A 12513-nucleotide genomic window follows, 5' to 3' on the forward strand; every position below is an offset into this window, starting at 1 on the left:
TCCATCCAAAGAAACTAAGTCCTGAATATTCATTGGAAGGACTGATGCTGAAGCTGAAACTCCAATCCTTTGGCCACCTGATGCGAAGAACTGACTCATTTGAAAAGACCCTGATGCTGGGAAAGATTGAAGGCGAGAGGAGAAGGGGACAACAGAGGATGAGATGGCTGTATGGCATCACCGACTCAATGGACATGAGTTTGAGTAAACTCCGGGAGTTGGTGATGGACAGGGAGGCCTGTGGGATCTCCTTGTAGTCCAAGGGACTGTCAAGAGTCTTCTTCAACACCACAGTTCAAAAGCATCAATTCTTCGGCACTCAGCTTTCTTTATAGTCCAACTCTCACATCCATACATGACTACTGGAAAAACCATAGCTTTGACTAGATGGACCTTTGTTGGAAAAGTAATGTCTCTTCTTTTTAATATGCTGTCTAGGTTGGTCATAACTTTTCTCCCAAGGAGCAAGTGTCTTTTAATTTCATGGCTGCAGTCACCATCTACAGTGATTTTGGAGCCCCCCAAAAATAAAGTCTCTCACTGTTTCCATTGTTTCCCCATCTATTTGCCATGAAGTGATGGGACCAGATGACATGATCTTAGTTTTCTGAATGTTGAGTCTAGAATAGTGCCTGGCATATGGCAGATGGTCAATAAGTATTTGCCAATTGAAAGAATGACTTGGGTTAAAAAACATTAAAGAGTATAATAAAACTTTACATAGTAAAAAAAATAATTCTATAGCTACACCATTTCACTTTGTGTTCAGAATTTTAGAAAAGTTATATTTTGTTTCATTTATTTAAGATGAATCAACATCCAGTTAAAACCTAGTGAACAGATTTATGTTTATTTAAACACATGTAAATGTTGTATACAATAATTATTCTCTTTATTTAAATGTATCAAATCTTGAATACTTTGGAATATTTTTCAAATTATCCATGTCAGGAAGGGTTTTGTTTTGTGTTTTCATTTTTTTTCCTAGATTAAGTAGAAAGCAAATCAAGGTTTGGGTAATTGTGTTCTGTGAGCCTGACTTCATATATTTTTAGGGTATTGTATTATTTGCCTTGGGAAAATTATTCAGATATTTGCTAAATCTTTTCATGGTACCTTTTATAGATACATTTTATAATCTTTAAAAGGTATTTTAGATTTAATTTAAATATCATTTATTGAAGACCTTCTATGTACCAGGCACAACATGTTGTTTTACTTAATCATCTTATTTTGAAAATAGTTATATTGTTGTTGTGAAAAAAATTAAATAAATGATGATCAATAAAATAATCAAAACTAAAAAGGAAAAAAGTAAGAATGATCCCAAATCTATTTACTTTTCAGAACAGCTCTATGAAATAAGGGTTCTTGGCCCCATTTTACAGATGAAGAAACAAGCTGGAGAGGATACTCCACTGGAAGAGGCAGTATTTCCCTGGAGCCCTGGGTGGAGACGTGAAGAGCCAACTCACACAATACTTGATACTGCTCTTCATGCCTTCATTGTACTTACTTGGCAGAGGTATGGGTTTTTGATGAACCGCCCTGAAAGGAAGAAATTCAGCTTAATTAAAGGGCAATGCACAAGATGAATAAGTTTGACTTTTTGTTTGCACTGAAGATACTCTGAACAGGTGCATCACAAAGGATCAACAGAAAGAACCAATAAAACACATTTAAAGACAGGAGAGGCACTACAGCCTTCAAGAGAAGTCAGATTATTCCCTTTAGTTTCTTTAAAAGAAGGAGGGTTAGCTTGTGTTAGATTTTACTTCAGTCCAATCATTAACCGAAATATTAGTTAAGTCTCTGTGATTCTAAGCAGTTCTTTTAAAGTTGTTGCCTACTTAACATTTTTTAAAAATTTAATTGCAAAGCTGCTGCTGCTGCCGCTGCTGCTAGGTCACTTCAGTCGTGCGACCTATGGGGTCTGTGCGACCCCACAGACAGCAGCCCACCAGGCTCCCCGCTCCCTGGGATTCTCCAGGCAAGAATACTGGAGTGGGTTGCCATTTCCTTCTCCAATGCATGAAAGTGAAAAGTGAAAGTGAAGTCGTTCAGTCATATCCGACTCTTTGCGACCCCATGGACTGCAGCCTACCAGGCTCCTCCATCCATGGGATTTTCCAGGCGAGAGTACTGGAGTGGGGTGCCATTGCCTTCTCCAATAGCAAAGCAATAAAATACTAAATCTTTACTGATCACTATTAGCCAGTGTTTCTGTGCAGTATGACAATGCAGGTGTTACGGAAACTTATTTTTAAAGGAAAAGATTCTTACTTCTGGGCAGGAGGAGGAAACACTGGTGACTGCATATTTTCTTGTCTGTGACTAGATCCCCGGTGGCGTTCAGCAGGTATAGGTTTTTCTGCATTAAGAAAATGATCATATTAGGATTAGAATGAAATGTCTGTCCCCATGCCCAAAGCCAGTATCAACCGAGAAGAACTGAGTTTGGTCAAATGTCTTCCCATGAGCAAGTCTTTCACCAAGAAGCTCTGAAGCCATGAAGTTTGCTCAGAGTTGTACTTACTTCCTGTAGAGGCTCACCCTAAGGCTTCACTATCCCTCCAAGCTCCCCGCTCAGCAGGCATGGAAGACCATAAGGAATGGAAGGATAGCAAGCCAAAAGCATCAAAGGAAAGGCAGAAGAAGGCAAGACAACAGGAAAGGAGTCTGGAGGAAAGATGTGGGAAATGATGGAAAAGACCAAGCAGAGCAATGAAAGCAGGCAGGTGAGTTGTAATGCACATTCAAAAAATGTCTACCATCCATCGTCAGAGACAGGTATGCCCGTGTTAACTCAGGAAATGGTAGCTTTTAACATTGAGTACCTTCAACTGTGGAATTAGATGGGTACAGAGCTTTAGTTTCTATGTAGTGTTTTAGGTCTTGAGATTATGAATGATTCTTCTGGGTTTTTTCCTCCCAGTATTTTTCAAATTCAAATTTTTTAAAATGGGAAAGTTCTAATAGAAAGTATACATGGTTATGATAAAGGAAAGGAAGCATTTGAAGGTGTACTAAGAAGATAGATATTTGAACTCAGGAAACATTATTTTGAAAACTTAGCACAAGAACTTGTTCAAACAAACAGATTTTTTAAAATTTCATTACTTAACTTAGCCATTAATTCTGAGACATGTGAATGGTTCTAAATCAGTCTGCACACACCTATGTAAGGTTGTGGTGCAGTTTCTGGCAAGTCACATCTGTCTACAGACAGGCAGGTTTGGGGCATGTCGACTGTGGCCTTCTGCACAGATGTAGCTTGGCAAGCCCAGGTCCTGATCAGCTTTGCTACTCACTACTCATGGCAAAATAAAGACTGTTCTGTTTAAAAATTGAGTTTTATGTTTACAGTTGCCTTATAAATAATGAAAGAAATTTTAGAAATATATTTATATACAAATTTTTAATCAAAGTAACTTTTAGAGGACATGCTCTTCCATCAAAGTAATATAGATTTACCTTCACAAACACTTGAGGCATTCTGTTGAGAGGCAACTGGAGTCTATTAAAAAAAAAAAAAGGTAAGGATCCTCAATACAGTGATATATGGAAATAAAAGTCAAAACAATATTATGAAAATAAATACTGGGGAGAGTATTTCTTTGATGCATGGCTTTTCTTTCAATGACGAGAACAACCATTAAAAACACAGTCCCCAGCTCAACCTTTGCATCAAGTGACAATGGACCAGAAGTGTGTCATGGAAGGAGCAGTGTCACTTTGGTGTGGGGTCTGCCCAGTCTGTCAGCAGGGCTGGTGGAAGGCATGGCCCCCCAGCAGCTGCTGGGCAGTAGTGCCTGTGCAGTGGAAATCTGGCATCTGGCTTAAGTTTCAGAACCCCACTGTCTTGGTGTTTGTGGTTGTAAATGTCAGGCTACAGTGTAGATACTAGATCAAGATGGCTTCCTTAAATAGTGGGCTGGCTCAGGTTCCCCACGTTCTGGCCAGAATATGAGTGTAGTCAGGACTGTGTGCCTGATGTACAGTTGTCAGTCATTAGCTCCCAGGCCAGGTAGGGAAGCAGACCCAGGGCCTCCCAAGGGGAAGGCAGAGGTCACAGGAGGCAGGGAGCCTGGCCTCTGCAGCCACTTACTCAGTGAAGCCACAGGCTTCCTGGAGGATAGGACCCTCCCATCTTCCCTGCCTAACTGAGGATTCCAAGATTCTCTTGGACTGTCCAGGCAGCAACAAGATTGCTGTGTTCCTCTTAGCTGAAAGCATTGTCAACTTTAAATAAAGGGATACGAATGAACAATGCAGGAAATATGAAGCACATTTAAACACAGAATTAACTTACTGTCTTCAGTGGCATAGCTGTTTTCTTCCTGGGGGATAAAAAGAGATTGACTTTGTTAAAACAGCAGAGATAAAGAGGAGCTGACGACTTATCATTTTACTCTCAAATACAAACTAGAATAATGAAAGTGATACAAGTCTGTAAGAAGATGATCCATGAAGGGCAGAGAGGGGCAGAAACCAGGATTCAGTCATGATCTTCTGAACCTCAGATAGCGTCCGCTGACAGATGGCCAAGGGGTTAATGGGGATAAACAGGAGAGCCAGTTGCCAGGGAGTCAAGATAACTGAGCTCTTGTTCCAGTTCTGCAACTAATTACTCTGTGACCTCAGGCCTCTCTCTTGGCTGTGAGGGCCAGTCTGGGCTTTAGTTTCCTCATCTGTAATGTAAGGACCACAAATTGTATTTTCAAAGGTGCATGGAGATCCCTCCCTTCCCCCAACAGCACCCCAGGGCTACTGTCTGGGGAAGGAGGGTGAAGACGTGAGGGTGGCCAAGCAGGTGTGTTTGGCAGCCAGCGCCTCCCCACGCCAGTGTCCCTCAAGCTTCTGGTGACTCCTCTCTACTGGACATCTGCCTAGAATTTCACTCCAAACAGATAAACCCAAGACAAATGATGTGTTTGAGAACCACTGCAACCTCTGGTCCTGAGGGTTCTTGCATGAGCTAACGTACCAGTTTGTCTTAGTTCAGTAGAGACTGGACTCTAATGTGCCATGTACTTAGTTGCTCCGTCATTTCTGAGTCTTTGTAACCCCATGGACTGTAGCTTGCCAGGCTCACCTGTCCGTGGGGGTTCTCCAGGCAAGAATACTGGAGTGGGTTGCCATGCCCTCCTACAGGGGATCGTCCCAATCCAGGGATCAAACCCAGGTCTGCATTACAGGCAGATTCTTAACCATCTGAGCCACAAGGGAAGCTAAGGCTTTATAATTGTCATCTGCATTTATTCTAAATACTGGCTTTCTCTCTGTCTCTCACTTTGTTTCAGCTGAGAGCTGGAAGATTGGGGGAAGGATACTAACAATTCCCAAGTGCCTCTAAGACACCTGGTATTGGGTTAGAGTATTCACATGTTATTTAAACCTCACACTCTCCTTTTTAAATGGGTATTTTTATTACATTTTAGAGATTAGTAGACTATGTAACTTGTCTGAAGTGATAAAACTGAGCCAAGAGAGAAGTGTGCAGAGTTTTGCTTAATAAACCTCTGAAATTAAAAGCTTCTTTGCTTTACTCAAAGGCAGAATTAAGACTATAACCATGCAGGCCAGCCTTGGACAGATTTAAGTGTGTGTTTAAAATAGCCTGTTGAGCCAATATGACATTATTGGGTCACTGTTTGTAGTATTAACACATTACAGTACTCACCCAACAGTTTACAAAGTTCTTCTAAGTTCAGTGAGAAAGAATGACCCTCTCATCTCCATTTGAAAGGAGCCTTAGCAGTGTTGCTTTGACTGAACACCCAGTACATGCTGCTCTGTGTACACATTTGTTTACAGATCACTAACTACTTGGAAGAGAAGCCAAGGAGTAGAAAGTAGGAATGAAACCTGCTTGTGGGTCTTAAAATTATTCAAGCTCTGGAGCTTCTGTTTTGCGGAGCACAAGCCAGTGAGCTCAAGATTTAACTGACAGCGTATGGGAGGAAAGACTACTAGTTTTTGATGTCAGCAGGGGCACCCGAAGTCCAGCTTGAAGCATGCCTTGGATATGGAGATGAGTAGGGCGGGAGGGTCTCATCTCCACACTCCAGGAGCACACCTATTGTAATGTTAGGCGTGCCTGCATCTGAGCTTGGGCAGGTGTGCCCTTCTGAGTGAAAAGAGCAGAAAGACACCTGCCCCTCTTTGGCCCCCAGATACTCAGGCAGGACTCCTTTGTGGATTCCAGGCAGGCCGCGTACAGCAGTGATAGAGACCAGTCACTGCAATCACACAGAGTTGCTTCTCTGCAACAGGAACTTACCTGGCCCTGGGCAGTGGTGATGGTGCAGCAGGTAAAGAAGTTGACTTGGAGTCCCAGGCTCCACTCTTGCGACCTGCACAGACATATACACAAGTCAGTCTGGTCCCGATGGCACAGCGAGCTGGCCTTGCTGGCAGGCTCCAAAAGACATGTGCGTTTTTTGTTGCTTTCAGTTAAGCATATATAGTATTACATTGAAGTTTGAGGGGGAAACCTATCATAGGCAAAGGTAATGAAATACTTTTTAAAATGCCAGTTTATAAGCTCAGAACTGGGGTGTTAATTAGGAGCTCCCATTCTAACATTGCTAAATGACCTCTCCTTGACCCTATGGGACAAGTTAAGAACCTCTGATTCTGTGGGCTCAGTGAGAGCTCACAAGGGTTCATATGGGGGGGGTGGGCTCACACTTGCATCTATAATCACTGCACATATGTGCACACCAGAGATGCCCAGAGTCAGAGGGGCACAGACCCACCACTCCTGATCACACCTGGAGATACCGATCATTCCTAACTGTGCATACTTGCACAGTACACACACATCACCTCACATTTGGAGGACACTTATTCATCCATGTGCATTCTCAGGGCCTTTACCCATTGCACAAATAGACACAATGAGAGAAGCAGCAAGCTGTTACCGAAATCTCATCTTCTGAAGCCACAAAAGGGGCCCAAAAGGCCTTGTCCACCGTGCCCACTTTCCTTCTCCCTACTTGACCATCATTATGAGAGTGGAAGGTGAGAGACTGGACAGTGAGCAGGCCTGGAAGGGGAGAGGCCAGAGTAAGCCAGCCCCTCAGCATCTCCTGGCTGCCTTCTCTCAGGCCAATATTCACCTGCATGGACATTACTGCTCGGGGACATGAAGGCTCTCTATTGAATTAAGTTGAACTGAATAAATATTTTAATTAAGAACCTACGACATTTACAAGTTCACAGTTCCTATTGGACTTAAAGGGGATAAGCTATAAATGTAGGTTGGACTTGCCCTCAGTCTGTATTGTTTGAGTTTGCAAGATAAAGCACACATAAGTAAACGGTGAGGGGATAATCTATTACTAAGAATTATTGAGAGCCTGGTATGTGTTAAGCACTTGGAAGTACTATGTTAGTTGCTGTGGAAGAGCTGAGTAGGCCTCTGCCTTCTCAGAATTTACAAGGGAAGACAAAGGCACCCCATGCCACCTCATCAGACAGGACCACCTATTCCAAACACAAAAGAAGGGGGTAAGGCCTTGAAAAGTATTAAATGCAGACGCCATAAAGTTCATTCTCAGATACTTCACTAGAGTCCTTCAGGCCCTCACTCAGAGCCCATTGACTCTCTTTCTACACACAGTCCTTACAAAAGGGCTAATTTCCATAAGCTCTCACCAGCGGCATCTGCAAAAAGAGAGGCCCCTCCCATGTAACTCTTACTTAGATGTAACCTGACCCTGACATGATTTTTCTAAAACACTTTGAAAAAGAAGCTACACTTGAAATTTTTAACATTTCCTGTGGCAATAAAGAAAATATCAATATCAACTGACTATGTAGTAGTATGAGTCCAACTGTGCTTCATTAGCTAGGGCATCAAGTTGATATTGCTCTTCAAATTCTCAATATTTAAGATTGACACTGTGAGTGGGAGGTGCTTTCTCTGTGAAATACCCTTGTCTTGACTACCTAAATTTCAAGGGACTTTTACACATTCATACGTTCAAAAGTCACAGCTCTCCTGTTTGTTCCTCATTGAATGTGCTATAAATGAAGGCCTTTGCAGTTAAGGTGAGATCTGCCCACATCCAAGGGGGAAAAGAAAAAATTGACATTGTGAAAATACCCTTGGCTACTCATAGATGTTGATGGAAGGTTTCGGTGAAGAGATTAAAAAAAAAAAACAACCTTGCCTGAAAAATAAAGAAGTAGAAAGAAGTCTAAGTCAGAATTTCCTCCCAGCGGTCCCCTCTCTTTTTAAAAGCCAAGGGCTCACTTGGCCTGGGCATGTTATTGTTGTCATATCTACTGTCTGGCTTCTCTACTAAGCTTCCCTTACTTTCATATCTGCAAACAGTCAGACAGCATCTTCCTTTCCCCTTCCCTCCTCGTAAATAACTTCTGTGATCAAAGGAGAGGGCGGGGCAGGTTGCCTGTCCTCCGTGCTGGTGGAGTCCAGTATGAGCTCTGGCCTTGTATCAGGAAGACACAGCTCCAGTTATTTCTCTGCCACCAAACTGGCTATGTGACCTCTTACAAGTCACCATTCCTCAGTTTACCCCTCTGTGAGATGGGAATGCCACTAGCTACTTTATCTAACACAGAGTTGTTGTGCTTAGGTAATAGGGTAACAATCCCCATGGCCCAGCAGGTAAAGAATCCACCTGCAATGCAGGAGATGCCGGAGACTAGGGTTTGACCCCTGAATTGGGACTATCCCATGGAGGAGGGCGTGGCAATCCACTCCAGTATTCTTGCCTGAAGAATCCCATGGACAGAGGAGCCTGGCTGGCTACAGTCCATGGGGTCGCAAAAAGTTGGACACGACTGAAGCGACTTAGCACACACATGCACAAACATGTAGAGAATTAACCAGATTCCCAGCTGGTGCTGTACTCGCATGCTAAGTTGCTTCAGTCGTGTCCAACTCTTTGCAACCCCATGGACTGTAGCCCTTTGTCCCATGGACAGAAGAGCCTGGTGGGCTACAGTCCATGGGGTTGCAAAGAGTCAGACATGACTTAGCAGCTGGGCAATCACTAAGCAAAGTAAAACTATTGCTGGAAAGGGATTGAAAGTATTTGATGGTCAAAAACATTGAGTAAAGTGAAAGGAGTGAGATGGAAAAGACTACACATTATATGACTCCATCTGTGTGAATGTTCATAAAAGATAACTCTATAGCAAAAGAAAGCAGATCAGAATACCCAGGGCTGAGCATGGGAACATCATTGACCAAAAATGGGTGTCAAGGCTTTTTTGGAGTTGGGGTGGAATTTCTAAAATGGATTCTAGTGTTGGTTACAAAACTCTGCAAATGTGATGATTTACAAAAACCATTGAATTATACATGTAAAATGAATGAGTTTTATGACTTAGGCTAGTTATAACTCATAAAGGATCTCAGTAAATATGATTACTGCTATTTTCATCATATCCTCTTGTAATCAACCACTGCAGTGTCTCTAGATGCTGGGCACTGGGCCAGGTACTAGAGCCTCCCATAAGATCAAAGGGAGTGAACAGGGACTCAGAGAGGTTAAGGGGAAGGTCCATTGCTGAAAACTAAGGCTATTCGTGTTGAAAGCCCAGGCTGGCAGTATCCTCTCCAGTCAAAATCTCATAATGTTCCTCTGGGGGCATGATTGGGCTGTCAAACTCACTTGCTGCTTCTCCCTGTTGTGGGGAAAGATTAGTGAAATAGAGGAGTGCTTTTGCGGATGCCCATGGGAGGATGGAAAATGACTCCTCCAAGGCCAGTGACCCTTCCTGTCACTCTGGCTGAAGTCAGACCCTTGGGAGGCTCGGGAGGGACAACATCATACCCTCCTTACTGCCAGGATCCCCACTTCCTGGTAAAGCTGAATTCTTGGTTGGAAAACTCCAAGGCAGAAATGGGGGATGCAGTAGAGAGAGATGCGTCCAAAGCATACTAACAAAAGAGAAAAATCAGCTCTGTTTAAATCACAGTGAGCGAAAAATTATGCTAATTTAAAATTTTTTATTTATTTATTTGGTTTCTCTAGGTCTTAGTTGCGGCATGCAAGATCTTCAGTTGTGGCATGCAAAATCTTTAGTTGTGGCATGTGGGATCTAGTTCCCTGACCAAGGATCAAACCTAAGCCCCCTGCACTAGGAGATCAGAGTCTTAGCCACTGGATCACAAGGGAAGTCCCTATGTTAATGTTTGATTTAACAGCACAAGCTTTGCATAAGCTGCTGGTTACTAAGTTTTCTTAACTGGGAAAGAATTTACCCTTAGTTTTTCCTTCTACCACATGTATTTTATATTGTTCATACTGTTCATGGGGTTCTCAAGGCGAGAATGCTGAAGTGGTTTTCCATTCCCTTCTCCAGTGGACCACGTTTTGTCAGAACTCTCCATCATGACCCATCCATCTTGAGTGGCCCTACACGGCATCACTCATAGTTTCATTGAGTTAGACAAGAGTGAACATCGACATTTTAGGAATCAGTGAACTAAAATGGACTGGAATGGGCAAATTTAATTCAGATGACCATTATATCTACTACTGTGTGCAAGAATGCCTTAGAGGAAATGGAGTAGCCTTCATAGTCAACAAAAGAGTTGGAAATGCAGTACTTGAGTGCAATCTCAAAAGCAACAGAAAGATCTCTGTTTGTTTCCAAGGCAGGTCATTCAATATCACAGTAATCCAAGTCTATGCCCCAACCAGTAATGCTGAAGAAGCTGGAGTTGAACAGTTCTATGAAGACCTACAAGATCTTCAGGAACTAACACCCAAAAAAGATGTCTTTTTCATCATAGGGGACTGGAGTGCAAAAGTAGGAAGTCAAGAGATAGCTGGAGTAACAGGCAAATTTGGCCTTGGAGTACAGACTGAAGCTGGGCAAAGACTAACAGAGTTTTGTCAAGAGAATGCACTGGTCATAGCAAACACCCTCTTGCAACAACACAAGAGAAGACTCTACACATGGACATCACCAGATGGTCAATACCAAAACCAGGTTGATTATATTCTTTGCAGCCAAAGATGGAGAACCTCTATACAGTCAGCAAAAACAAGACTGGGAGCTAACTGTAGCTCAGATCATGAACTCCTTATTTAAAAATTCAGACTTAAATTGAAGAAAGTAGGGAAAACCACTAGACCATTCAGATATGACCTATAAATAAAATCCCTAAAGACTACACAGTGGAAGTGAGAAATAGACTCAAGGGATTAGAACTGACAGACAGAGTGCCTGAAGAACTATGGACAGAGGTTTGTGACATTATACAGGAGGCAGGGATCAAGACCATCCCCAAGAAAAAGAAATGCAAAAAGGCACGGTGGTTTTCTGAGGAGGCCTTACAGATAGCTAAGAAAAGAAGAAAAGCTATAGGCAAAGGAGAAAAGGAAAGATACACCCATTTGAATGCAGAGTTCCAAAGAATAGCAAGGAGAGATAAGAAAGTCTTCCTCAGTGATCAATGCTAAGAAATGGAGGAAAACAATAGAATGGAAAGACTAGAGATCTCTTCAAGAAAAGTAGAGATACCAAGGGAATATTTCATGCAAAATGGAATGTCCTCAATAAAGGACAGAAATGGTATGGACCTAACAGAAGCAGAAGATATTAAGAAGAGGTGACAAAAATACACAGAAGAGCTATTCAAAAAAGATCTTCATGACCCGGATAACCATGACGGTGTGATCACTCACCTAGAGCCAGACATCCTGGAATGTGAAGTCCAAGTGGGCCTTAGGAAGCATCACTACAAACTAAGGTAGTGGAGGTGATGGAATTCCAGTTGAGTTATTTCAAATCCTAAAAGATGATGCTGTGGAAGTGTGGCACTCAATATGCCAACAAATTTTGAACACCTCAGCAGTGGCCACAGGACTGGAAAAGGTCAGTTTTCATTCCAATCCCAAAGAATGTTCAAACTCCTGCACTGCACTCATCTCACACACTAGCAAAGTAAGCTCAAAATTCTCCAAGCCAGGCTTCAACAGTACTTGAACCGTGAATTTCCAGATGCTCAAGCTGGATTTAGAAAAGCCAAAGGAATCAGAGATCAAATTGCCAACATCTGTTGGATCATCGAAAAAGCAAGAGAGTTCCAGAGAAAGATCTACTTCTGCTTTATTGATTATCCCAATGCCTTTGACTGTGTGGATCACAACAAACTGTGGAAAATTCTTCAAGAGATGGGAATACCAGACTATCTCACCTGCCTCTTGAGAAACCTGTATGCAGGTCAAAAAGCAACAGTTAGAACCTGACATGGAAGAACAGACTGCTTCCAAATTGGGAAAGGTGTATGTCAAGGCTGTATATTGTCACCCTGCTTATTTAACTTATATGCAGGGTACATCATGTGAAATGCTGGGCTGGAAGAAGCACAAGCTGGAATCAAGATTGCCAGGAGAAATATCAATAACCTCAGATATGCAAATGACACCACCCTTATGGCTGAAAGTGAAGAGGAACTAAAGAGCCTCTTGATGAAAGTGAAAGAGGAGAGTGAAGAAGCTGACTTAAAACTCAACATTCAAA

At 42.4% G+C, this 12513-nt stretch overlaps 1 protein-coding gene across 2 annotated transcripts in view; it reads right to left on the reverse strand.

Moving 5' to 3' along the window:
* The window catches only part of BLNK (B-cell linker), an 82855-nt gene that overhangs the window by 7512 nt on the left and 62830 nt on the right, over positions 1-12513 (reverse strand). For both annotated transcript variants that reach the window (XM_010833028.1, XM_010833029.1), the window contains 5 exons: positions 6284-6356; positions 4313-4340; positions 3475-3517; positions 2284-2371; positions 1517-1548 (listed from right to left, as the gene is read on the reverse strand). In XM_010833028.1, coding sequence (XP_010831330.1) covers positions 1517-1548; positions 2284-2371; positions 3475-3517; positions 4313-4340; positions 6284-6356 — 264 coding nt within the window. The remainder of the gene's footprint in view (positions 1-1516; positions 1549-2283; positions 2372-3474; positions 3518-4312; positions 4341-6283; positions 6357-12513) is intronic.

This window comes from Bison bison, unplaced genomic scaffold, assembly GCF_000754665.1.
Source record: "Bison bison bison isolate TAMUID 2011002044 unplaced genomic scaffold, Bison_UMD1.0 scf7180017862979, whole genome shotgun sequence".
In the NCBI taxonomy this organism is placed as follows: Eukaryota; Metazoa; Chordata; class Mammalia; order Artiodactyla; family Bovidae; genus Bison; species Bison bison.